At 44.1% G+C, this 27477-nt stretch overlaps 4 protein-coding genes across 6 annotated transcripts; 2 read left to right on the top strand and 2 right to left on the bottom strand.

Moving 5' to 3' along the window:
* The first annotated feature begins 256 nt into the window (after positions 1–256).
* On the top strand, positions 257–8815 carry si:ch211-15d5.11 (nuclear receptor coactivator 7). Of its 3 annotated transcripts, none has more exons than XM_053845808.1 (16): positions 257–390; positions 849–1055; positions 1920–2023; positions 2193–2257; positions 4336–4449; positions 4697–4834; positions 4994–5125; positions 5188–5372; positions 5437–5675; positions 5741–5888; positions 6206–6389; positions 6457–6573; positions 6761–6913; positions 7427–7522; positions 7845–7918; positions 7993–8815. In XM_053845808.1, the coding sequence occupies exons 2-16, from the start codon at positions 952–954 to the stop codon at positions 8126–8128; spliced, it is 1989 nt and encodes a 662-aa protein (XP_053701783.1). In that variant the 5' UTR covers positions 257–390; positions 849–951; the 3' UTR covers positions 8129–8815. The 3 variants fall into 3 exon arrangements, with proteins under 3 accessions (XP_053701783.1, XP_053701782.1, XP_053701781.1); XM_053845807.1 differs by having other exon boundaries at positions 1920–2110; positions 4700–4834; XM_053845806.1 differs by having other exon boundaries at positions 1920–2110.
* Positions 8816–9022: 207 nt separating this feature from the next.
* On the bottom strand, positions 9023–13529 carry selenon (selenoprotein N). Its single transcript, XM_053845334.1, has 11 exons — positions 13254–13529; positions 12619–12736; positions 12419–12549; positions 11624–11961; positions 11379–11516; positions 11228–11309; positions 10652–10837; positions 10478–10583; positions 10273–10385; positions 10109–10210; positions 9023–9850 (listed from the first exon to the last, which is right to left on the bottom strand). The coding sequence occupies exons 1-11, from the start codon at positions 13416–13418 to the stop codon at positions 9683–9685; spliced, it is 1647 nt and encodes a 548-aa protein (XP_053701309.1). The 5' UTR covers positions 13419–13529; the 3' UTR covers positions 9023–9682.
* A 567-nt stretch (positions 13530–14096) lies between these two features.
* Positions 14097–16396, bottom strand: znf593 (zinc finger protein 593). The gene is made up of 5 exons (XM_053845255.1): positions 16072–16396; positions 15341–15453; positions 14919–15124; positions 14541–14603; positions 14097–14401 (listed from the first exon to the last, which is right to left on the bottom strand). Exons 2-5 carry the CDS (start codon positions 15368–15370, stop codon positions 14275–14277), a joined length of 426 nt encoding a protein of 141 aa, XP_053701230.1. The 5' UTR covers positions 15371–15453; positions 16072–16396; the 3' UTR covers positions 14097–14274.
* rlf (RLF zinc finger) lies at positions 16034–27306 on the top strand. The gene is made up of 8 exons (XM_053845252.1): positions 16034–16324; positions 19172–19326; positions 19507–19588; positions 20855–20990; positions 21056–21258; positions 21913–22049; positions 22155–22296; positions 22636–27306. Exons 1-8 carry the CDS (start codon positions 16145–16147, stop codon positions 27004–27006), a joined length of 5406 nt encoding a protein of 1801 aa, XP_053701227.1. The 5' UTR covers positions 16034–16144; the 3' UTR covers positions 27007–27306.
* The last annotated feature ends 171 nt before the right edge of the window (positions 27307–27477 follow it).

Raw genomic sequence — 27477 nt, 5'->3', positions numbered from 1 at the left:
CAAAAGTGCATAATGACGTTTGGAATACAGAAGGCATCTTCACGGGAAGGAAAATAATTGTTTGAGAATTCCCTTAAATGTTAACCAAACCGAACTGGAATGTTTTGTCAGGTACCGTGCACACAATAGGCTCAATAAGATGAATGTTATGGCTGCAGACAGGGAGTGAAATATGAGTTGCAAAACAAGATGACGGTCTTCTCTATGCTTCCGGCTTTGTCAGACGAGGACCGGAAGTGGTTCCACTATCTTGACAGGAATCTTTGGGCGCTTGAGGCGGTGGGCGGGGCTTGGTGCTCGAATTTGTTGTCTGCAGTGATATCATAACACCGCAACGTGAAGACGCTCTCTAACGACCGCTCCGCATCTCCATCTTTCGTCCGGTTACAGGTCAGTTCATACGCCGCTCATATCTCCTGAAAATGATTTCCCCTGCTGTTTGTCAGAGCCTCCGGCCGTCGCGGAAGCCTCCATCTGTCTTTAATGTCGTCTTGATCTTAGCATCAAACTGTAAAACACCGTTATTTAACGAAACAAACGCGAAATCACAGCGTTTGTAACCTCGCCAAGAACAGAATGAAGCTAATCCAAACAAATCGCCGCCCACAAGGGTGTGATTCTTGCTATGAGCTACAGGAAGGAGGATGTGAGTTTAGCGTTCCCCTCAATGTGGAAGCGTTAGTTTGTTTACCTCCGGGTGGAAGTGTTTAAGCCCCTTTTGGTCTTAATTCTAAGTGGCGTTTCAATGAATAGGAGACACTTGCATCTCACTTCCCCTTCCATGTCATGAGTCATTTATCTGCTGGCACATCAGAGCATGTCTAAAACATCTGCTCTGCTGTGAGTAGGTGCTAAATCTGGGGCAAGAAGGAGGCATGGGGAGCAAAAGAAGAAGGAAGGATGCCAGCTGAGACACCCTTTGCCAACACAGCACACTGAAAACCGGAAAGAATGGCCCAGTCTGTGAGGAGGACGGAGAGTGTGGGAGCTATGGACCATGAAAGACTGCAGAGAAACACCAACCGGACCAGCTACTTCGGCAATGTCAAGAGCAGGTTGGCACATAACCTTCTTATAAAATAGATGTAATCTTGTGGACTGTAGTGCTACTCCCACATGTAGCTTACCTGCACTACCAGTATAACCACACCGTCCTTCTATACTTGGATGATATAAAAGCTGGGTGAGAACACAACAATGTAAAAGCATGAAGGAATGCCTGGAGACACGTAATGAAACTGTGACTTTGTCTAAAATGAGTCAGATTGAGGGATTTTAAGGCGAGCAAAAACACATGGTAGAATTAAGGCTGGATTGAGTCAATCAGATTAGTTAAATATTCCACTGTAAAAGTTCCTGTTTACTGTGTTTCTAGATCACTGTTTTGGCCTTGTTTGTGTTGGAATATTATCATGTATAAAGCCAGTTAACATGGATCGCTTGCCTCATGCGACCGGATGTTTATGTATGCATCAGCTCAATCAGATGTTGGCTCCTGCATCACTCTGAGGTTCATTAGTGACTATAAATGTTATCTGTGTGGCCCATTACCTGATAAATGGGCCGACTCTTGTTTCAGTTCATGATTTAGCCGAGCTCTGTCATCCTTTTTAGCTGCAGCTGTGAGGTAGATAAAGCTTATTGAAGTTGGATTAAAATGATATGAGTGTGTCACTTCAAACACAGAGAAAAACAAGTCCTCTAATAGAGGCGCCACATTCAGGAGGAAATTTGATGCTCTTGTCACATGATCTCATCATTCCTTGAGCTGGTTTGGAGGATTTGATTCCGAGTTATTTGCTCTTGAAATGTAAGATATAAGGAGGGCTCTAAGATGTTTTTTTAGTTCAGTTGTGACTAAAGATGGTCCCAATCCTTGCCTCGATATTGAGAAGTTTTTGATGCTTTTTATGATACAGACTGGGGTCCAAACTGCCAACAAGCATCTCGCAACCCGCGCAGTTTGCCAAGGGGCCGTGGGAAACTCAACCGCTGACCCGGCTGATTCAGGATCCGGTCATGGGTAAACAACACCAACCCATCACCTGTCGGCCCCTCAACCACATCCCCCACATCAGGAACCCCAAATTGCGGCAGTACTATTTGCAAGGTCATCCGTTTGACCTTTGTTGTTAATGTTTGAGTTGAATACAACACCTAAAATCGTCTTGTTTACATCCCTACGCTCACAGGAACCTCGTGGGATCTGAACCCTGCAGTGAAGCAAGACCTGTCAGAAGACGGCTCACACGCGCAGGTCAGTCACAAGTCCTCCCATCAGAGTAACCAGCAGGTAGAACCGCATGCTTGGTGATGTCACCGACTGTTCTAATTCGTTATCACCTCCTCGGTTTATGAGCGCGAATGGTTGCATAAGGATCACTCAGGGTTCAGTGTGCGCTGAGTGACCAGGTTGAGGACGCTGGTGTCAACATGGTGAAGCAGAACTTAATTCAAAGCCTGTGTGTCAAATACAACTGGAGGAATGTGTTTTCACTCCCTTCAAAGGTATTGTGCTTTTGTTCTTGCTGTCAAGTAGAGAAATGCCGGAAATGTTGTTTCTCTCTTCATCATGTGGACTCTCCTGGGTGTGTGTCTCAGACACTCCAGACTCATTCCTCTGGCCTCTGAAATTCCAGACTTGACTCTTATGCTCCATGCAGTACTTTAATGTTAAGGGGAACATTTTATTTATTAATATTTTTAGGGTATCTAAACAGGCTTACAGACGATAAAAACCTGAATATGTGCTTGCATAGGTGTTTTTCGGTCTGTTTTGAGACATAATTTATATCACTGAACCATATTTTACAAATAATATCATGCTTCATGCCTGTGTTAATTTTGAATGGCTTTTCTTTCTCTATTCATGACTTCAAGCGGTACAAAAACAGGAAGCTAATATTGTTCTGCAACTCTATTTTTTTCTGCACTTCTCTCTCCACCATGCCTTAAGCGTCTTCTACCCTTATGATAAGAATTTGCACTTTATTTTGGTCAACAATTTGTTTTCTGCCCGAGTATGATTCTTATTTCAAATGTTATTGACATTATCCAGTTAACTAAACACCTTCTCGTCAACTTCACATTTTGTAAACTTCACTACATATATTTCAGGAAAACACCAAGACTACAACTTAATTAAATGTAAACTTTCCATACCTTAAACTGACGGACATTTTAGTGACACATTAATACTTACTTCAAGTATAACTGATACGAAATTAAAACAGAATCATAGTCACCACTTTACCTACTGAAGGAGATCTAATGAAGCACATTAAGCCTAAAAAATAGCATGGCCTTTACTCGATTTGGATCCATTTTATTTCCTTTTATTATTGCAGATGCAATATCAATGGAATAACTTGGTGGATTGAAGGTAGAGTGGAAACCGCCCTCAGTTTGCCAGTATGCAATAGTTCCACTATTGGCCAAAGACATATTTAGTCAGTTGTTAACCTGAAAATGTCATGTGGAGCTCACGTTATATGGCTTCTGTTTTGTCTCCACCAAACACAAAACTTCAAATCCGATAGCCATCGTAATCATCCGTTTCGAAAGTTACGATCCTCCAACTGAACAGATCATTCGTAGATCTGCGGAGCCAAAGATATTCAGAAAAACAACGAAAGCAAACCGGACCTATGGAGTGCGTGTTCCCCTCATGAGTAAAAGAAACATATTCCTCGTTTATTTCAGCCTGAACACCTTAAGCAGGACACGCAAGCATCTTAATCTACGGTGGCCTGAAGTGGACAAATAGCAAGTCGAACTAAATAGAGTCACGGGAAAGTATAATACAATACAAAAGGGATATTTCACTTAAAACCTGTGAAATGATTTAAATGGTCATTGCTCATAACAAACTGGCGCCCTTCCATATTCGGCTCTATGACAACGAGGCAGTTTACATAACAGCCGAGCTGCGAGTGGCGTACTATCACATTCACCAAGTCGCTATGGCTCGATCCGCACCATGTTATTATGGTTTTATCAGCTTCGCAGATAAGGATTACGAATCTATGAACGCAGGGATGGATTACTTATTTAGGTGAGTTTCAGTGGCACAATACCAAGTTGGTATTTATTGATAGTCACTCTGAGCAGAAGATGGTACATCACCATAGGATGATGCCTTCAAAAGGTGTGTGGGTTCAGATGGTGATATGGAAAATTAATAACGTTCCCTGAGAATTTCACCGAAATCTGTGCATGACTTATTTTGTTGCTAAAAGATGATGAAAGGAAGATTTTAAAAATAAGGGTTGCACCTGAATCTGAAGCCACCATCAGTGAAACATAAATGAAAATGCTATTTTCTGCTTCAAACAGGGTTCCCATGGCGACACGGTCTTCAGCGTCTCTGCTAAGTTCACCAGTGGTGACTCGTCTGACAGGTTATCGTCCCAGCTTCTGTCTCTGTCCGCCCCCTTGGGTGCACCAGAGGTAAACAGACTTTGTTTCCATCCTGTTAAATCATAACTCCGTCATCTGAATAGCTGCAGCTTCGTTTTATATAAAGTATGTCGGTGTTGTTCGCCAAACAACGGCTGTCCTCTGGTGTCATGTGCTGCTCAGCTATGACCATAAACACACACTTGTTGGGGGGGGGTGCTGAAAGAGGAAGTAGTCACACATGACAGTCACAACTGTTTTCACTGGCGCTATTCTTGTGATGGCCTCCATTTTGAAGCAGCTGAAGGAGAAAACCGGCTCCACGTCTCGAGGATTGCCACGACCCGAACCCGCAAAACTTAAGGCAGAAGCTGATCCAGTCTCCCCGGCTCAGACCCAGTCACCTTCACCAGAGGCCGAGTATGACAAATTACTGGTAAGTTTGGGTTGTTTAGTGGAGTCAGGTTTAGACACGGGGGGTGAATATAGTGCACCCTACCTGCAGAAAAAGGTGGGGGAGGCAGAAGCTACTGATCCAGAGGGGTATGAGGTGATGCCCATTTAAAATGGACCTTTTTTGTTCGGGGTGTTCCAGGATGTGGAGGCAGTTCCGCTGCCTGATGGACAGCTGTGCTTATTGGCTCTCCCGCCAGAGTGCTGTCAGGGTGAGGGACCCGAGGCCACGTCTTACCTCAAGCTGTTCTGCCGCTACGTCACAGACTGCAAGGTCCGGACTGTGTTTCTCCGTCCTCATTTGCAGACGTGCTAAATTGACTCCTGGTTTGTCAGGGGGTGGTGTCCGGAATCCTGCTGGTGACCTCCAACAAGATCTTCTTCGACCCCTGCAAGAACAACCCTCTGGTGAAGGAGCACGGCTGCGAGGAGTACCTGCTGTCGTGCTCCGTCGACAGCCTTGTGTCGGTCTCCTTCTGCGCCGACATCTCTCATGTTCACTTCAGCAACTCCCAGCACAAGTGCGCTGCTTCCTATAAAAAAACACGGAGGGGAGCATCAGTTAAATCTGCGTTTATGATGTAGGAAAAAAGGAAAGAAGGCTTTTCTGAAGAGGACCGCCCAAGACGGTGATGACCACAAGAGGGAGCCAATTCCTACTACAGTGCCTCCATCTGCTGTGACCAGTTCAGTCGCAGAGGAAGAAGAGAGTGAGCCAGAAAGTGCTGCCTCAGATGTGCTTGGAGTTGCTGCTGCCAGCTTCTGTTGTGGTGGACGGGAGGAACCCGGTAAAGAAAGTAGACTTCCTGCGAATGAGCCATCTGGTAAGATTCCTCATGTCAAAAGAAATTGTTTGCATTGTTAATAATGTTTGTTTTTTTTTTCATAGGACGCTGCCGGTCAGCGCACCCCGGGTCGGTGATGTTTGTGCGGCTGCGGGTTCAGCCAACGTCAGGGAAGAGCGGTGGCCCCCGAGGCCAGCAGCTGGGGGTGAACAAAACCAGACGGGACGCCTGGTTTGTCCTCTCTCAAGAGAGGTACTCAGTCATCTTCAGTTCACTCTTTGAATGCTATCAGAAGTGGGAGGCCACAGGGATCGATCTTTGGTCCACTGCTTTTTGTTTTATATGTATAATAATAATGCCAATCCAAAACTTTTTATTATTTTAAAATGATAATTTCTGATAAATAATGTTCTGGCATGAACATGTGCGTTTCTTTGTGTCAGGATCATTATCCTTTTCGCATCACATTTCACATTTTCTCCTAGTTTTGTTTGACCTGATTGTTGACACAGCTGTCGGCACTGCTTTTCCCTTCCCTCAATCACCGCCTCTGTTTTCCTCCCCGTCAGCTCCGACGAGCTGTATTCCTACCTGACACGCTGCCGACCAGACTTGTGCGTGACTGAGGGCGGGGAGGAGGAGGAAGGGGAGGGCGAGGAAGAGGAGTTCGTGCTCATCGAGGATCAAGACGAGGCGGAAGGCCATGCGGAGGAAACGTTACAGAAGCGCTGCAGCTCTGGAGATGACTGGGAGGTGAGTGAATTGAACTTATCCATGTGCAGTTTCTGACCGAGGTCTGTGCTGTGTTTGTCTCCCCAAGATGGTGTTGATGGAGGAGAGCGGAGAGAAGCCCCCCCTGATCACTGACAGGGACCCTGATGGAGCCAGTAGCATTGCTGAGAGCAGCCAGATATTGGAAGCTTCCCATGTCAGAGATGTGAGTGAGACACACATGTGGAAAAACACAGGGGGCAAAGTCCTGAAACCAGTCAGGATCTGAGCAATGAGTAAAAGGGTTGCTTGGACACCACCTCCTGTTCACAACCATTTTTTCATTTCCGAATCCTTATTGTTGCAAGGGTTTATTTTTTTTATTAGTAAAATAAGCGCTGGTTCTCTTCCAGCTGCTGAAGGAGCTTCCACCCAGAACAGTGGGTCACACTTGGCAGCTGTCGTACAGCACGTCGCGTCACGGCGCCAGCCTCAAGTCGCTCTACCGGAAACTAAGTGCAATAGACTCACCTGTGCTCGTAGTCATCAAGGACGCGCTTGATGAGGTAGGACTCACGCACACCGTCCTCCGCTGCTGTTTAACTGACAGGAGATGCAAAGTCAGCATGAATTATATACTGAAATCCATCATTTACAAATGTTTGTGGAGGCATAAACTTGTAAAGGGTTAAGGAACATATCATTACAAGTTTTGTGTCTTCTCTTCTCTTCTCTTCTCTTCTCTTCTCTTCTCTTCTCTTCTCTTCTCTTCTCTTCTCTTCTCTTCTCTTCTCTTCTCTTCTCTTCTCTTCTCTTCTCTTCTCTTCTCTTCTGGCTTATTAATTCACTTACATGGCACATGCTTGTTTCTGAGCGAAAAAATAAAAACATGGCATACAATAAAAATTAATCACTTTTATGTTACTGTGATGAAAATATGTTTTTGATAGGTTTTGTTTTGTTTCGTTGACATGAAAAAAGTTTATTTGCATGGTTCAAAGAATGGTGGAACAGTCAGCCAGAGCTTGTCTTCACCAAAACAGCTCCACTACATCTCTTTGGGTTGTTTGTTTTGCCAGGTATTTGGCGCATTTCTGTCTCACCCACTGAAGCCCAGTGAAAAGTTCTACGGCACCGGAGAAACTTTCCTCTTCATGTTACATCCTCGCTTCAAGGTGAGGTGATAAATCAGGAAAGAAGGTTGCATGTTTGAATCCAGCTTCCTCGAGTTGAAAGAAATCTCGGTTGCGTTTCCTGCCACGATCCAAAAACATACAGAAGTGGTTCTGTCTGTGTGGGTTGTACTTCCTTAAGCTGTAATCCCACAAAGAGCGGCTTTTCAAGAGAACTTGAAAGCTCCATCAGAAAGTTGGCACATTTTCGCTGCCTCTTTTGTTGATATTTCTGTTGACGGTTCTGCTGAATAGCTGCAGTTTCTGCTTCTGTTTTGGGATGAACCTGACGTAAGAATCAAGAGTCTGCTCTGTTTCGTTGCAGTGCTTCAGGTGGACTGGAGAAAACTCTTTCTTCATTAAGGGGGATTTGGACTCGTTCTCAGTCGGAGGAGGAAGGTAGTGTACCGCATGTTGTGGCCAAAGAAAACTTGTGGTCTTTTCTTCACTGCCGTTTCTCTCTCCGACTGCAGCGGCCACTTTGGCCTGTGGGTGGACGAGAACTTGTATCTTGGCCGCAGCAGTCCCTGCTACACATTCAACAACTGCTGCCTCTCTGAAACGGATGACTTCCGGGTCATGGAGTTGGAGGTGTGGACTTTCAGTTAAAAGGATGGAAGTGGCTCAGACATAATCATTTTCCATTTCATTTTAACATCAACGTCAAAAATTAACCGACCAGTGGAGACGGCTCTCGGACGTGCTCACAGCCCTAAACTACTCACGTCTTTAATGATTTATTTCTGTGGTGAGTTTAGCTGGACTGAACTGAAACTCCATGTTGGATGACATCTCAGAGACTTTTGCACTTTGCTCTTAATGTGAATCAGTAATAATAATAAGAATAATAATAACAGTAACTTGCAAATGAACAAGAAGTTGCATGTCATTAGTCTGACTTAACTAGAGTCATGGTTTGTGTTCACGCTATTTGTAAATACGACACTGCAGTGTTATTTTCGAGGCATTTTTTCCGCACATTTTCATTACCAAATTTAGCAGACACAGTCAGAAAACAATACTTTGCTGAAGAGGTTTTGCATGACAAAACACTCAGCTTTAGCTTGTACATCTTAGGAATGCATTTTTCAAAGTGTCATCTTTAACAAAGATAGGATGTAGCCATGAAAGCATACTGTGGTGGCCATGTTATCACCTGCACTTGGTTGCTCTTTAATCACTTGACTTCTGCATAACTGGTGTAATAGCTGATGTATTTCCAAGTCTATCTGTAACTTACAGCCTGGATCAGTCCTCATTATGTGCAGTTGATGACAAAAAACTAATAAAAAAATATGCACAAAGTAAATTCTGACTCGTTCCTCCTTTAAAAGTCCAACCACTTGAGGCTGCAACAAAAGAAACCACTTCCAGTTTCTTGACAAAGGAGCGTCCACGCTAGTGAAATAACAATATGATCTCCATCGAAATGTAAAAACCTATATGAGCTCGCACTCTGTAGCCTCACCCAGGAAATAAGCCACCAACCGGAGCACAGGATTTCACTTTAATGGTTTAATAGAAAAACATACTTTTGGTGGAGTCACAATCATCGGCAACAATACAACACAAAATTCAGATCCGTGTTTTCACGCCAGCTCAGCGGTTCTCTGCCACCATCCCCAGCTACAACATCAAGTTCTGCACTGCCTTAAAGAGGCTTTCACGCAAAACCATCACAAACTGCTGAGCAATGATTGGAGAGATGCCGTTCTGTAAACAAACATTCCAAACACCCTGAAGTCCCAAGATAATATTGCACCAACTGAAGTGGTTTCTATTGTAATACAGGTTTACATTGAACAATTTTGATTTATCCATCGCTTGTTTCAGACTTGATCTAACTCGATGTCTCAATCGATGTCACATGACCACATGTTGAAGAAGCTTATCTAACAAATCAAATCATGAATGTGGAGGCATTATTAAATGCTGACTCATTGTAAAGGTGCAGAGTGGTTCAAGATTGTCAAGACATTTTCTCACATCGCTGTTTAGTTGCCTCTACGTTCAAGCACATAGAAAGGTGTTTGGAAAAACTAGAAAAGCAAAATAAATAAAAGTTGAAAGAAAGCTGTTACGGTAACAATGAGGAAGAAAACAGAAGAGTGCAGCAGATGTGAACGTTATTTTGAGTAGATGAACACCTGGCCATCACACACACTACTGTGCCAGGTAGTGTTTCGCCTTTTCCATTCCTTCTTTTAGAAAGTTGATGTAGGTTGAAGTGGAAGGGTCTTCAAACCCAGCAGAGAAGCTGAAAGTAGCTCCTTCCTCCTCTGGTTTCAAGGCCGTCTGGTCCAAGAAGAAGTTTGCATTGATGTGATGAACCTGTCAAAGGAGATTATTATCTATTAAAATAAACAATTATGAACACTGCTAAAGGAAATAAGAAATTTGTCAGTGGAACTGTATATATCTGAAGTTAATATTTTATAAATAGAATCCAAAAATAGTATATATAGTTTTCACCCATGTGAAGGACGAAAATGAAGAATGACATACTAATAGCAGAATTTGAGTTTTAAACACACATTAGTGACTAAAATAGATACATAAAATCAAATAGTTTTCCTTTAAGCTACTCACAACTGTTCCATTGGGCAGCGCCACCAACATCTCCACAGGGAAATTGTACTTCTCCAGGTGTAAACGGGCCTTTTCACTCAGATCAGGACTCTGTTCATCAGCCTGGAGAACAGAGGTAAAGCTTAGTTGCATCATCACCGTGCCAGGACGCTCCTCGTGCCCACCTGCAGGCTCTCCAGCTCTTTGACCAGGGACCAGCTGCTGATGAAGCTCTGGTTGAGCAGAGCAAGGACGGGCGAACTTTCCAGGACAGTTTCCCGGAGAGTCCGCCCGGAACCTGCGCAGCAGACAGTCATAAGCTTAGTTTGCTCTGAAAAAAAAAGACCTGAACTCCACAGAATGAGACCATGTTGGGTAGTTCTGTCTCACCTCAGCAGGACTGGTCATCCAAAGCCCCCCACAGCAGAATGGAGTGCACCAGCTTTCTCTCTGCTGCAGCTCGCTCAAAAGCTTCAGAGAAGGGGAGATAAGACACCTGAGGAGAAGAACATCAAAATGAAGTGCTGCACTGATGGTTCGAACGGTGACGGCGACCATGCTTACCTTCTTGAAAGGGTAGAGTGTCACCTCCAGACGGCGAGCTGCTTCTAGCTGACTGATCTCCGAGGTCCAGTGAATGTCCTCGAAGACAAACTGGATGGGTTCACCACTCTCCCTGCTGTCAATGATGTTGCCCTCCGCGTCTGTGATGATGGACGGTGTGGACGGACCTGCAGACTTCAGCTCCAGCTTTGGACAAAAGGAACCGGTTCATGAGGTCAATACTTCCTCCAGAACAGTTCCTCCAGAACAGCCCTGGGATCAACACCAACAAGGTCGTTTGTTCTACGCTATTTGTATTTTTTGTATTTCCCCATAGTGGGAAGATTCTGCGAGCAATGCTCAAACGGAGAGCAGGTGGCAGTAGCATCTCATACAGACGACGCGTAGAAGAAGCCGCAAAAAAGTCATAATGGCCTGTTTTACCCGGAGCTGGTCACATGACCGGATGTGCTAAGCGGCTTCAATGAAAAACAATTGAGGAAATTTTGTTTGTAAATCCAAACAAACCGGCCACACCAAAATGAATTAAATTTTTTTACACAAATTCATTTCAGATCCAAACTAAAGCTTTAGTACCTGTGGTAGATATCCGATGTCCACCTCCATGTTACTGCTCTCACTGGCTCCATACAGCCACTCCATGTCCACATTCAGAGATCTGTCACAAACGTCAGCGGTCTAACAAACATGACCCTAAAAGGACATCCACACCAGTTGAAGCACGCACCTGTCACTGGGGACAAAGAGCTGAAAATGTCGCACGTGCGAGGCGTCTTTAGAGATGACAATGTTCCCTGTAAACTGTCCGGGCGTGAACCAGAAGGGGAAGTCGGGAACGTCGTTGAGCTGGAATTCAGCATGAATTCTGGTGAAGAGAACAAGCAGATGGCTTCAGTCTTAAATCTTATTTCGAGAGATTTTACTTGCTAACAATGTTCATGTATGGATGTGTGAATTGTTAATGGTACTCACCTGAAGACTATGTCGTAGTAGAAGTCGTTGCTGGCACGTATGGACGCGACCGCGCCTTGAGGGGCGAAGCGCGACTTGATGAAGGGCCGGGGGTGAAACATGCTCAGCAGTGAGTGGATGAGAACCTCTTTGCCCTTCGGCGTCGGAGGATGATAGCGATTGTTGGGCAGGTAACCGGTGAAGATGTTGAGCTCGCTGGGAATCAGCCACCAAGTGTCGCCCACCTCTACTTTGTTCTTGGGAGGAAGGAAGATCCTGAACTGGCTGGCAGAGTAGGAAGAAGAAGGCACTGCTGGGCTCTGCCACGAGCGCAGACCACTTAGAGAGCTGTGGGAGACCTGAAGCAAACATGAAGTTTGAAAGATTAGAGCACAGCCATTATACTGATCTTCATGTTTAAAGGGTTTATATTCGGAGTGAGGTGATGTAGCTCTGGAACTTTTGGCAAAAAATGGCTTCAACACCAGTGAATCTCTGTACTCTTCCACCTTGTTTGTTGACTCCTTGACATTGTTTGCTAACACGTCAGTAGAGCACAAATAGCACCCGGAGTGATGACACAGCTGAGTCTACATGAGTGGTGCTGCGGCTGCCAAATAAAGATGTGGATTATCATGTGGAGCAGTTGATTTTTAAATCAACAATGGTGATCGTTTCAAATTTGTAAGCAACATTATACATTTTGAGTCAAAGGAAGATTAATTTTGGGAATCAAATTATGTGCTGTGGATTTTACCGGCTGGATAAAGAACGTTTTTAGTCCGTTTTTAAACTCCATTACGATTCATTTGTTACCCCAAGAAAGCCATCCTTGCTTTTCGTCATAGAGTCCAGCTGCAGAGGCTGCATTTTCGCCTCAATTATCAAGGTCTCCCCGTTCGGGTCGTGGATCACTTCCTCTTCTGCTTCTGCTGGAGGAGAAATCCCTGTGGCAAATAAATGATGAACGTAAACATGTGTTGACTCAGTGGGAGGGAACGTGTGATTTGGCATGCCTGTTAGCTTCTCAGCGATGGGTCTAAACTCCTCCGGGCTGAGATAGAAATCATGGTCTGTATCCAGGGAGGAGAAGAGAAAAAGACCCTCAGCTCCCAGAACTCGGGCGCCTTCTTCCTACAGGAGGAAAACACTTATCACTTGCTTCACCAAAAGTGGGACAGGAACCTTTTATCAAAAAATATTGTGAGAGGGCTGCTGTCTGCTGTGGAAACAGAGCAGCCCTTAGGACATGGATTCTTGGTCATATCTCCAATCACGCTGACAAACATCAGCAGTCCAGGAAAAGGGGGCAGGGTGGGACAACTGGAGACGAAGCTCCAGAAGTGAGTAGTTTCACCAGCTGGGACACATACGACCCACCCTCTTGTAAAGAGTGCCTTTGAAGAAATGCAGATGTGGGGCTCTGTGACTGGAGGCGGATAATTACATTGTTCCCCTTGGAGATTTTGTTTCCTTGTTTCTACATATGTATTTTTTAATTTAAAATCGAGGCAAAGAATTACTCAACCTTTCTATTTTACCATAACGGCGCTGTAACTTACTATCCAGTACAAAACCCCGAAAAGTAGCGCGCAAATGTTAATATTTATCAATTTTATTTTCAATATTCGTGAAAGTTATTGTGACTCACGTGAAGTTTAAGCAGCCGGTAATCTTGATATTGCTTGATCCCAAAAGAAAGTAGCGGGACAGTGACGACCAGCAACACGGTCCACATCTTTCGGGAGAACCGGGACTCGGACCCCGGGTTTCTGCTGTCATCCCCGGGGACGGTTTTGTTCACGTCCGCAGACATCTTCGAACTCCACCTCGGCTATTCGGACGGATTCATAATGGCCGGGCGAGGCCAGGAGCCGCAGATGCGGGATTCGAACCTCCTTACCCAGACACAAACACTCCCAGACGACCGCTGGCTAGAAGCTAACAGTGTGTGGCGTACGTGCAGGAGCAACAAAACCGGTTAACAAAATAAAAGCAATCGATATTAAAGAGGAAAGACATTAACCATGCATTTGTGATAGTGAAAGGCCGACTAAAGATTGACTTATATAACAATGATACTACTCCAATTAATACGTTGCAAAAACGGCAACTTAAACCTTGATCTTAGGGAAGTAAACTTTATTATTTTGTAGGTACTGACCGGAAGTGCTCTCGTACATCCGTAATAGCTTGCTATGGTTATTAGCTGCGGTTAGATTTAAAGGGACATGGACCTCAAAACGGTACTTCAAATTATAACTTTCTTTGCCAGAGGATACCAAAGATGTTTTGAAAACCTCAAGACCGAATTGCGAACATTGTGTTTCCTCTATGTATAAAAGCTTTCAGTGATTTTTATAGAGACCATCTTGTTCATGAAGTATTCATGATATTGAATGTATACATCAGTATGCAAATCAGACCCAACAATCACAAGGTCAGCGAATATGACATAAACAACATAAAAAAATGCAAACTTGTTTTTCTGTACTGTTTATTCTTGGGCAATGATCACACGCCATTGGTATTTACATCAGGGCAAGTCTCAGTCTGATAGGCCACTATGCATAAATCTTGGCATCAGAGCTCCAACAGCATGGTCATGTAAGTATGTTTTGCTTCCTTTATAGGAATTATAAGCAGAGTCCATGAATGAAGAGCAGCCAGGTTTAGCTCATATCCTCTTCAATTGGTTGTGTCTTCACTTCAACAACTTTTGGAGGGATATATGAGCCCATACCAGCCGCTCTGTCTGCCTCCGCCTGGGTGTAAGGCTCCTCTCTGAGTTGCTTCAACCTGACAGAGACAAAAACAGAAACTTTACTCATAACATTCATAATAGGGCAAAACAGTCTTGTAAATAATGCTTTTCTTTACATGACAAAGCTTTGTCAAACATTTGTTTTGGATGAAAACGGTCAATAATGTTCCTTACCGTTTTTTGTGGACTTTAGTCTTGAAGTGCTCTTTTAAGGCCTTCATGTCAATAAAATACCTTCTGCAAATAGAAACAAATATAGATGCATACATTATTTTAGATGCAAATCTTTTTTTTAATTATCAAACCCCTGATTCACCCATGAAAACAAGGGAATTATGACGTAAAATCAAGTTAGGCAAGCATTGCAATTTAGTCATCTATTACTAACAAAAATAAAAAGACAATAAAAGATTGTAATACAAAGCAAAGCTGACTAAAAACCATGCATACAACCGTTTCATGTTTGTGTGCATCATTTTTGAACAATTTATGAGTCACACTTTCAAAGTAATAAATGCTCTATTAGCGACACCAACTGGGGTCTTGACTTACGCGCAGTGTAAACAGTAGTGTTGAGCACAGCCTGTCACGTCATAGTCCACCTCCTGGTTCAGAAGTTTGGCCGCTGTTTCAGGCTTGATGTCTGCATGGATCTGATCCAAATCTTTAGTCCTGCGTTTTGTCTTCCATGTCTTTGAAATGTTCCTCTTGCTTCCGTTCTTGTGGTTTCCCGTTTGCTTGGACTTCCCCATGTTGTACTGTGGATGACAAACAAATACAGTGAAGCCCGGTTCGAAGATTATGTGATCATACCAAGTGCACCGTTCAAACGTCACGCCATCATAACGTTTTAACGCCCAAATACGTATTTAGCAATATAGTAATGCCGACGCTTGAATGGCCTTTCTCTCAAACGTATAGACACGAGACATTTAAAGCAAATGCCCTCGATAAGCAGGTTGATGTTTGCTTACCTTTTCCACGTGTGTGACAGAAGGAACCATCCACTTCCGGGTGGGAGGGTTAAAAAACAATGCACTGCCACCTAGTGCCGTGGAAGGTATGTTGCACGAGGAAAGTGATGCTCCTGCGAATGAACAAGTATATTTGAAAATATACAATAAAAGAACTACGTCGTTAATTGAGATTCGACATGTCCTGCCTTTTGCTTTTGATTTTGAGGAACGTTTTTGGAGTGTAGATTAAGTAACTTGTTCACTGAATCAATTAAACTCATGAATGATGTTAAAAAAAAACGTTTTACTGTGCCCGACTGTAAATAATGTATAAATTAATAGTTGGATGACTGTTGAAATGGGAAAAACAACCCCTGTTCATGAATGTACGTGAATATATTGATATATACTATTTCATTGTATTATATATAGTTTTTCAGCCTTTTAAATACTAAAAGATGAAACATAATTCCTCAAAAATCTCCGACGCCCTTTTTTCACCCCTTTTAAATAATAAAAGATGAAACATAATTCCTCAAAAATTTCCGACGCCCTTTATATCAAAGAAATTGACAATATAAAAGGTAAAAATTTTTTTGATTTACAACCCTTTACATTTTAGCTCAAACATGGTAAACAAAGCGTAACTCTTTCTTTCCAGTTCAGAAATTGTGATTTTAAATGCTCCCATTATCAATAATGTCACTAAACAATACATTTCGTTGAAAGACTAGTGACGTTGGACTCACGCTCTAAATATTCCTACGGTACTGGAACGCGTCGCCGGGTTGCACTGCATACGCGCAGTAGTGGAGAGGGAAGATGGCGGAGAGTAATGTCGAGCCGGAGCACGAATGGAGCGATCGGGCCCTGGACTCCGATTCGGACACTTTGGTGGCAATGGAGACCCTGCTCGCCACGCTGAGAGCCTTCGAAGACCTGCTCAGGCAGCAGGAGATATCCATAACGTCGTCGACGGATTACTGCGACAACTTTTGTCAGGTAATGTGTACATGCAGCATTTGTGCAGGAGCTAGCAAACCTTAGCTCGTCCAGAATTGTTTTTGTCGGGAGGAGCAGATGCAGGCTGGGGCGACGAACGGTCACTTATTAATTCACAGTAATCCACCTATGTCTTTATCCAGCTGTCTCATCATCATTTTGCCTTTTATATTTCCCAGATTTGACGTAAACGCTCGTTGCCTGTCTGTCGTTGGTTGGATGCTGGTGTTTCAGTTGCACATTATTATTTAAAGTAAATGCTCTTACCATATTTTAGTATGCCGATCTCGTGTAGTCACCATTGAGCTATTTTCCTTTGCATCCTGCCTCATGTTTGCATGAGTCGGGGATGACAATATGCAGTGTGTTGACATCTCGACCGACGAACTCATCGCTGTGATTTAGCAGCAGTGGTTTGTTTTTAAATTAATCTTCCCATTTGTGTTTGATCCCTGTTTTTAAACTCGCTATTGTAATACACACCTGCATGCTTTTTCATGGCACCTCTATTTATTAATAAAACGAGAAAGAGAAAGAGATGAATTCTCGTCACAATTATTTTAAAGGAGAACTCCGTGATCTGCAAGAAATTCAACTTTGATGTTAGTGCATTTGTGTTTATTTACCCGAACATATGGACAAAGCAAAACAAGGAACGTTTTACAACCTGTTTTTTCCAGTTTGATCATTAGTTTATTGCCTGTTCAGTAGCTACTTGTCACTATTTAAATTGCAACTGCTGTTAAATGATACCAACCTTAATGCTCTCTATGTAAGAAGCCAGAAGTGAAACTGTAATTTGCTTTGGCTTTGCTTTAGCTGTGAGGGGTGTGGGGTGAACAATGCATTCATTTTGTGCTGTTACTTTTTAAAAAGGATTAGTAACCTAGGTCAGGAGGCTAAGAGTTCTCTTGTCTGCAGCACCACAGGAAACAGAGGGTTTGCATATGATTCAACTCTTGAATCAAGTTCCTCAAAATCCCTCCTTTTATGCTTGCATTTTCTCATCTATGACTGAACCAAAAAGTTGACCTGTCTTAAACATTATTGGAGGAATTTGAATGAAATAAGTGAAGGTGTCAAACTCTTGTCAGATGCTGTTGACGCCACAGTAAATACCATATTAACTACAGTTTACATTGTATAAAAATGTAAGTGCTTCCCATCAGCGTCCCTGGTGTCATTAGTGTACACGGAATGTCTCAGGAGTCAATGTTTCTCTTATCATCCCGAAGAGACTCGTTTGTATTTTTAGACCAATGGGAATTAATTTAGTGTCTCTCTAGTCTCTGGGCTCTAGACAGGAAGATGTCTGCTGTCTGGCAAAAAGATCCTTAGAGATGATCGTGAGGGGGTTGAGAAGGTCAAGGACCACATGTTGGATAAATAACAACATTTATTTTGTCTGTTTTATGGAACAAAGTAAGCCGTTTCAACTGTGAAGTTGAACAGATGCCATTGAACTGATGCTCTATAATATCGTTAACAAGTTTTAAACATTTTGGGTCCCCATTTGATTAATTGTTTCTTGATGAATGTTTCATCACTGTAAAAAAGGCTGTCAATTTTGTGATTGATCTTAAAGCAAAAAAAGGGGGCAGACTGTGTAAATACTATTTAGTATAATGGTCAGTCCGGGCACATGCTTCATGTCTTAATCGCAGCATGTACAACTATGTTCTGAAAGGTGCTATACAAATAAACCTTTATGATTATTATCATTATCATTGATCCAACACTGTGCACCATTCAATAAATCTTCAAAGAATCAGACTTTGCTCTGCTTGTTTCCTCTCATCTATCAGTTCCTCTTTTTCTACCTGACAAGCCCTTAAGTCCCACATATAGGTATAGTTCTTCTCAATCCTGACCGTTTATTTTCCCTTCCCTATTGGTAAACTCTTAAACTCATTGTATATTATAATAAGCTATATATGTAAATGTACTATATGATCTACTCATGAATGGGGGTTTGCTTTTTTTAAACTCTTGTGTGATAGTGATACATTTGATAAAGTAAAGTGAAATGTCCACCTGTCCACAGTGCATTTTTCCTGAAATGAATGGAAACATGTTGCTTTCGTTTTCTCATCATTGTCCTGAGATTTGTGGCTCTTTTGTTGGGCAAAGTGAGGCTATGTGTGGTTATTGCTATGCAATAAAACCAAAGCATTGGTGGGAGAATGTGGGTTGTGGTTAACACGACTTCCTTTTGAGTACGCCAGTGTTCACTCACTTATAAAGTACTTGCTGTTCTCTGAATTGTTGGACCCGTGTGCCAGGGTGAATTTGATTCAACAATTTGGACTCAGTTTTCATTCAGGTGCACAGATTACTGACCGGTCTACCTTCTACTCGGCCAGGCTGGAGTCAACATGATGCTTCTCCTGCAGAGTGAAACCCAAACAACTCCTGGAATGATTGACGTGCCCACTGTGATTGGTGATACAGGTTCTGATGGGGAACAAAAATCTAGCTCAACACGGTCACTGAAGCGATCTCTGCCATTCATTGTGCAATGCCTGATGTTCACTGAGTCAGCATTCAGCATATTTATGAAAAACTGAAATGCCTTTTTTTTAAATCAGGTTCATTTAGTCTTGGTTGAATTGTCTGGAATAAACAAAGCAAGTATAAAGGCCCTCTAATTGCTCCATTGTGAGTATTTTTTTGACTCAGTTCAGTCCCCTTTGGTCTAATCAGGATGTTTTTTCACATCAGTCTGGTGTCCGCTGGGGATCGCCACCCCACTTTGCTGAAACCCCCCATACATCCAGACACTCTCATGGCAGATGCTACCTCTTAATAACCTTTTAATCCACTCTCTCCTGTTTCGTACACTTGCAGGCGCTGATGCATTATGCTGGGATCCGAAACTCAATGGAACACGGCTTGTCTCTTTTGGAGGTCTACTGTCTGTCCATAAACTGTTTTGCTGAAGCACGGTCTCACCTGACACCAGAGTCTGACAGAGTCCCGCTTGTTTTAAAGAGGCTGGCGTTGTGAGTACAAGCAACAATGAAATATCCAAAACAAGTTCTTTCAGTTAATGACTCATGCTACATGGTCATCTGAAGAAAGAGTCAAGATTCAAATTAAGTTTAATACCAGCCGATCCAGTTGTGTCTGCGACTGAATTGTCTTCTCAGTGGGATTTATGCCTGTTTTTTTTTGTCTTCTAGGAGCTGTTTTGAGCTGTTTCTTTCTGTGCCTGAAAATCATATCCCCTATGAAGCCTGGCTTCAGTTCCACCAGTCTGTTCAGGTAAGAGCAAAGGATCTAAATTCTAATGATTGCTATTTTGAACTAGTTTGTCATGAATTTCAAAATGTTTTTATTTCCTAATGGAGTGTTGTGTGGAGACTGCGTCATTCTGTGCAGGAACCAAACCTCAGTTCCCCTTGCGCTCATGTCTGCCCATTATTAGCTGCGCTACCATTTGCTCCAGTTGTGGTGACACATACCTTTTTCGGTAGCACAACAACATGACTTGAGACACTTTGGAGCCTATTCTTTTCTCACTTTCTTGATCTTGTCCATCACTTTTAAACGGTTCCCTAGTCTTGGTTAAGAAGCATTCTTTATGGAGTGATTTAGACCTAGACACTAACTGTACTCTTCGAGACAGAATGAAATTCTGGTATTCTTGATGATATTGTCATCTCTAATGGCAAACACAATATTCACTTATAGGACAGTCTATGGAATGTCCACCATTTACTGTATATGGGTCAGTGTTTTTCAACTGGGGTGCGGCAGGTGTGCCCTGGGTAAATGACTCAATTTCACCTCATTCGTGGAGCTCCTCTTCCCACACACTCACAGAGAAGAAGCCGCTCACATGTGCAACTTCCTGCTGTTTTTAAACCTGATGCGTCTCTAACTTGACCACACACTTTCACCACAAAAACATGGAGGGAGGGATCCTTGTCTGACCCATGACGCCAAACACTGTCTGCACCGCAGAGCTGACAGCTAACGTGACGTCTCACTTCAAAACTTTGATACTCATGGACTGTCAAAGTGTGATTTAAAAGTTGGCGAAAAACTAAAAACACAACAAAATAAATGTGCTCCAAAATTAGAAGAGAGAAAGAATCATTGTTTTTATGAAGCAAGTTCAGGCGAAGAACGCTAAGGATTTGTCTGGAAACTCAACACTGCAATAAACTCATGCAAAAGAGAAGTGATACAATCGAAACAGTTATTTAAAGTAAGTAAATACATAAATAAATCACGATATATTTTTCCATATTGCCCGCCCCTTTCTGGACACATTTAACATTTAACAAATACATTTGTTTCTGTAAGAAGCCTGGCCAAATAACCAAGTGTCAGTAGCTACAGTTTTTCACAAATGAATAGGGATTTTCTATAGGAGGAAGTACGCTTTGGCCGAGGTTCCTTTGGTGGTGTGCCTCTGGATTTTTTCAATGAACCAAGAGTGCCATGGCTAGAAAAAGGTTGGAAAACTCCTGATATATGTCACATTAAACACTAAACCTATTTCTCTCTTAATTTGTCTTTTAGATTGCACACACCACCTTAATACAATATGGCAGCTCAGACCTTCAAGCGTTACTACAGATCACTGGAGAAGGGGGCCCATGGAACAACATGGTTCTCTCCTCCCTCCTCACAGGCCAGCCCACCACCACAGAAGATGGTAAAATACCAATTGAATCCAACTGGTTTTCTCCCAGAACTTACCTCACTTCTCTCTGTTTTTAGTCAATGCTTACATTTGCCTGGAGGGCGAGGGCTTCATGGAGATGCGGGTGAAGCATCTGGAGAAGATGGGCGAGCTTGCCAAGGCTGTGGTTTTGGCCAAAGCTTGCTCTGAATGCAGCTCTCTCACGAACCAGGCGAACTTTCGGCAGATATTCGTCTCCTTGCTTTGTCAGCTGCTGCCAAATGAAGAGGCCATCTTAGAGGTAGTCTGCTTTACTCTTGTCTTGGAATACCTGTGCTTGCTTTCTTTCAGTCACTGGTAATGTGCAATGTCAAAAATAAATGTATAAATAAATAAATGGGCTTTGTAAATAGTCCTCAAGTGCAGGACAGAGCCAAGCTTTTTTGGACCACTGTACGAAGGGTTGTGTGCCTGCTGGTAGGATTAAGATATCTAAAAATGGCACCTATATATATAACGTGAATTTCCACACTCTCCCCAAATAGCTTTGTACGGAACGAGAATAGCGGAAACTAAAATGCCTGCTTGTTTGCACCTCTTTAGTTTAACTCGAGCTATAAGCCTTTGAAAAAACATTTCAGCAGGATGCTCATCTTTTTCCAGACAGCAGCTGTATACGGAAGGGCTGCCACATACTGTATGAAGTGCAGTTGTTTTGTATAGTTTTTTTGATGAACAAACATTATTATTAAAACATTAAAACATGAATAATTTATTCCGGGGTGGTGTGGAAAGAAGACGCCAGCCTCATCCAGATCCTTAAAAGCTTCTGGCCACACACATCAGCCATGAGCAGTGTAATGGTTTCGCTCAAAAAGTTTTTCAAGCTAAACGTTGTGTTGCCTTACGAACCACCAACCTAAAAACTCAGTAATTCTTTTCCCTTTCTTAATAGATATCTAAGCTTGATGGCAAGGAAGTGCTAGAGATGACCTCTACTTTGGAGACAGATGGTGAGGAGAACACAGGTTTCATCTTGTGTACAACATTTCTGACCCACCAGCTGCAGCAGCAGAGCCCTCACTGTTCTTGGTGAGTGTGCCGAAAGCTTTTCCTTCTTTTGTTTTGCGTGTTTAAGGGACGTCAGTCGGTCCTGAGAAATGATAGATTGATCAAGTGACTTGTCTTTGTGCTCAGGGAGTTGTTTCAAATGTGGAGTAAACTTCAGAAAAGAATAGATCCTTCGTTGGTGTCTCTTCTCGAACGCTGCCTTCAGTTGGGTGCTATTGCCAAAACGGTCAACCATTTGCTTCACCTCGTCCGAGTGATTCAGACAGAGGTAAGTCACTGGAGCTCTGAAGTCTGTGAGGAATGACATTTTTGACCCTCTGTTTTCAGTGGCATTCTTTTGTGGTCCTGCTGACTTTACTACACTGATGTTTGATACACAATATTAATCTGCAGTAGGCCGTCACTAGGTTCGGCCTGGAATATTGAAAGATGATTTGCCATGTTCATCCTTTACTACTTTGTGACAATGTTTGACGCAAACCCAGCAGATGTGCCTTCTTTCCCTTCCCTTTCACAAAATCAGATTTGTTTCTGATGATCTAAATGCTACTGAAACTGTTATGTGAATGTGAAAAAGGTTCTCACCATTTTCTGTTTTTCCTTCCAGACTAAGGAGTTTGGAGTTGCTGCTTCTTTAGAACTCTGTGTCAAAGCCCTCCGACTTCCAAAGCAAGACGAATCGGAGATGTTGATCGTGGTCTGCAAGGCGGTGTCTTACCTGCTCCAAGAAGATCTTGAAGTCCTTCGTGCCTGCCTGCTGACAGAGTTCCTCCTTGGACCCACCCAGCAGGTCTTCAGCAGCTTGGAGGAGCTGTACTTGCGCCCCGATCAGAAGGTGGATGAAGACAGTACATATATTCCCACCTCCCTACGCTGTGAACTTTTATTTGCACTTAAAGCGTTTTGGCCTTTTGACCCAGAATTTTGGGACTGGAAAACTCTGAAGCATCACTGCGTGGCCCTGCTGTCCAAGTCAAGAGGAGACACAGAGGTCAACAAACAAGAAACGGCTTCACCGCAGAGGCCGGAGACGCACAAAGTGGGAGTGACTGACAGCACCTTAAGTAGCACATGTATCGATGATGAGCAGCAGGATGAACCAGAGTCAAAGAGGATGAAGTTCTGCTGTCAGATTTGTAAGAGACCTCTGTCCGACAGTCAAGTCGTTCACCACTCGAAGAGACATTCAGAGGAGGGCAGCCACTCCTGCCCACTCTGCTTGGTGAAGTACAGCAGCAGAAAGGAACTTATCCCCCACATCAATCAACACTTGCAGTCACATGACCTGCGTCATCCAAACGCTGATGTCAAATTGGAACCCGTTCAGACAGCCGACGACGACATCGAACCCGGCGAGATCCCGGTGGACCCTTCGTTGATGCTATACTACAAAACCACGAATGATCCGAATGTTCTGGAGCATATCGTGCAGAAAGCCAAGTCGATGAAGGAGAAGCAGGCGGAGGACGATGAGCATGTGACGTTGGAGTACATTCATCAAAACTATCACTTCCAGAACAGGGATGAGTACCCGTGCCCGGGAACCGGCTGCCCTCGGGTTTTTAAGCATTCAAAGTACTTGTATGTCCATTTGAAGTCTGAGCACCGGGGCGACGAGAACGTGAAGCACTTCCACCAAATGAGGGATAAACGGGAGAAGTGTGTTTTTTGTAGACGCCACCTGGTCTCGCCTTACCATCACCGCAAACACACCAAGATTCACTATGGCGAGCAGCCGTTCCTTTGCTTGGTTGTAGGTTGTGGAGCCCGGTTTAGATCGTCGAACGAACTGGTTACTCACAAGCAAATTCATGGCTTCCACCTCAACTACCAGTGCGAGCTGGAAGGCTGCGACGTCACCTATTCCGACCTGGGTCAGATCTATCACCACGAGGCGCAGCACTTCAGAGACGCTGCCTTCACCTGCACGAGCCCCAAGTGCGCTAAGTTCTATTTTTCCAAAAAGGAATTTGTCGCTCACCTGTCCACACACAACATCACGTTCACTGAGGAGGACTTTGAGGCCCAGAAGAAGGAGAAGCAGAAGATTGCGCGGCGGGCCGTTCAGGCGGTCGAGAGGCCGAGGTTGAGTGAAGCACAAGATCGGGCCAACGGGGATGTTCATAGTTTCTCCTATCCAGGGAGTTGTGCGTCGTCAGTTGTGTCAGAGTACAAAGAAAGGAAAAGAACTATGACCATGGTGGCGGTGTGCTTTGATGGAAGTAAATTTACCTGCGGTTTTGAGAAGTGTGGGATGACTTTCTCCAGAGCCAGAGACGTTCAGAGGCATCTGAAGTGTGCTCATCCAGAGCATCTTAAACTGGAGAACAAATACAACTCTCATGACAGGGACAAGGGAGCAAAGGCTAGTGTTCAAAGTGAGGCAGGCAGGGAGGAGAAGGGTCAGAATAATGGCTCTCCTTCGCAGCAGCCAGCTGAGGATGAAAAAACAGAACCGCCAGAGACCTCAGGTGCAAACTCCCTGAGCCTTGAGACTGTTGATGAGATCCTTTTTGGACTCAGTAGACTGAACCTGAGCGCTTCCTCAAGGGAAGACCTGACCCATGTGGATGCACTTCAACCCAACCAAGATTCAAAGTCACCTCGGGTTTTTGCCACACCGGAAAAGAAACCCAGTGAGGAAGGCAGCGGCGAAACGTTGGCCTCAGCTAAGCCGTACGTGTGCAAACACTGTGGGTTCCGAACCGCCCAGAGTTACAGCCTGCTCCGACACTATCACACCATGCATGGGTACAGTGTTGCAGACGCCAAGCAGATGACGTCTTTGAAGGACACGTGCTTCAAGCCTTACGTTTGCCAACTTTGCTCCAAGAGTCACAGAGAAAAACACGTTTTGAGAGCCCACTACATTCAGGTGCACAACTTCAGTGAGGACATGGTGAACAAAATAAGCTGCCTGCCTATAAAGTCGGAGGAGAAAACACCAACTAATGGCGTTCAGCCCGAACCTGTGCAACCTGAGTCACAGAACATTTCAGAAGAAGAGGTGCCCAAAGTGGAACCACAACATGAAGAAGAAAAGGTAGAAACTGCCCATCAGAATGGAGAGCATTTGGATAACAGTTCTCAATCTGAAGAAAGCGAGAAGGAACTGGACTCCAAGGAAGTCGTGGCTGAGCAGAAAGTGGAAGATACACATGATGCTCTGCCTCAGGTCCGAACGAGACGTTTGGTAGCTAAGGGAAACCTCTGCTATATACTGGATCGATTCAGTAAGCCATTTCATTGTGTCGCCAAAAACTGTGACGCAGCTTTTTCCACACAGAGCGGCCTCGTTCGACATCTCCAGCTAGTGCACCACTACAATCGCTCGCAGCTCTTGTTAGAAAACGAAATCGATGATCTTTATACTCCGGAAGTCAAGAAGGAGCCCACAAGGAGAAGGCATCTTCCAAACCACGACGAACCCCAACCCCGATACAAATGCCACTTTGCCAACTGCGCTGCCTCCTACCACCTCAATAGCAGCTTGCTGCGACACATTAGGGACAGCCACTCCCAGCATAAGGAGGCCATCAAATGCAAGTTTGAGGGTTGCACGCGGGTCTTTCTACACAATGATGCACTTAAAAAACACACACTTTATAACCACTGCGAGTACTACGACTCCTTAGTAGTACGGCTCCAGAGTACTCACAAAAAATCAATCACCGGCTGCCAAAAAAAGCTGGTGTTGAAATCCCAGGATCCAAAGGCAGATGAAGCTTCCACAGAAAGAGTGAGCCCAGAGCCTAAAGGAGACAGCCAATCGGAAGATGTTGACCAGGGGGAGGAGGGGGAGCAGAGTGGGTCCCTCGCAAAAGTCCCCGTCGGGATTGTCTTTCGCTCTCACGAGGAAGCCTTACAGCTGTGTCAGGACAGGTGCTTGCGTGTCGCCTACCCTTGCCTGGTGCAAGACTGCGATTCTGTCGTCATGTGGGGGAGGAGCTTGAAGCGTCACTACAAGAGAAGCCATCGCATTTGTGCAACATTTGTTAATGAAAATGAAGGTCAGCTCATTTTGAACGCGGAGCAACTTGAAGAACTAATTCAGAAGAAATCGGCCGGGCAAACCGGATTGTTTCCCCCGAATGGTGTTCAGAGACTGTCATATCCAGGCAAACAGGATGTTGAAACAAGGCAGTCTTCACCCACAGGTTTAACCTCCTGCAAATCGGAAGCGACTGAGGAGCATGAGCCAAAGGCATTTCCAGAAGAAGAGGAGGAAGTGGAACTACCAACTGTGGAGAGGAATGCTGTCCTTGTTGGAGCAGATGATGTGTTGTACGGAGAGCCCGGCACCGGCAGCCATGTGGATGACGCTGCTGCACCTCAAGAAGCTGACAAGCAGGAGAAGAAACTAAGCTGGGAGAAAATAAAACCCTATCTCCGGCCACTCACGGTCAACATCAAATCACCGTGCTCTGTGGTGATCACCGCTGCCAAGAGCCACCAGGATTCCAGCGGCAGCGACGGCACCAAAATGGTGAATGGCTCCGTCGTGCCACCTGTTCCTGTGCGGCAGCCCCTGAAGCGCAAGAACGAACTGTCAGATCAGCCGTCAAACATGAAGGACTCTCGATCTCAAGGCGCTACTCCGTGCTCGGTGGACTTGACGGCTTATAAACCAATGAACTTCGAGTCGTCCTTTTTAAACTTCATCCAGCAGAACCCGTCGATAGAGAAACCCGTGCCAATCGTAAAACACAGAGACTCTGTGAAGGAGAACAACCAATTGGGGGTCCCCCAAAACCACAGCAGACACACCCACGCCTCTGCAAAGCCCCATGCTGCAAATATCTCGCCATCGGTCCTAAAACTGAAGTCCATCATGGACAAAGCATTAACAGGATGTGGAGACATGGCTATCAAGCAGCTTCAGTACCTCAGGCCTGTGGTTGTCCTGGGGAAGCCCGTGTGCACGGCCACATTCACGCCATCCGACAAAACAAATGGGAACCTTGCCCTTGGGAGCTAAGCAGCATTTTTACTCACTTAGAACTGTTCTCTGTGTCTCAGCCTTCATTCGTCAGATATGGCAAACCTGATTGTTTAGAGAAGCGAATATAGTGTCTTGTTTACTCCTCAAAAGTGTATATAATGCTGGTCTACAAGAGAAATGTACAGATTTTCACAATATTAGATGAGTGATGAATTCAAGCCAGGTAAAAAGGAAAAAAACAGAAACATTGAAGTTGTTACAAAGCAATATATTTGGTTATTTTCCACTTGAGTTTTCTATGTCAGTGTAGGGCTTATCAGAAGAGTTTGGCCAACATGTTTGTAACGTTTTAAATAAACGAATGTTGACTGATGTTGGTACAGAGTGTTGTTTCGCTGTTTCAAGACTTTGATCTCAGGGATGCAGGGAGTAGCCACGATTGATTCCAAAGTTGTGCACTCAGCTTTTTATGAAGCTTCGTCGGCTAATCATTAATCTTCAGCCCAG

The sequence above is a fragment of the Synchiropus splendidus genome, chromosome 16, assembly GCF_027744825.2.
Source record: "Synchiropus splendidus isolate RoL2022-P1 chromosome 16, RoL_Sspl_1.0, whole genome shotgun sequence".
In the NCBI taxonomy this organism is placed as follows: Eukaryota; Metazoa; Chordata; class Actinopteri; order Syngnathiformes; family Callionymidae; genus Synchiropus; species Synchiropus splendidus.
Note: the sequence above shows the minus strand (reverse complement) of the source record. Positions and strands in the feature narration are given on the sequence as shown.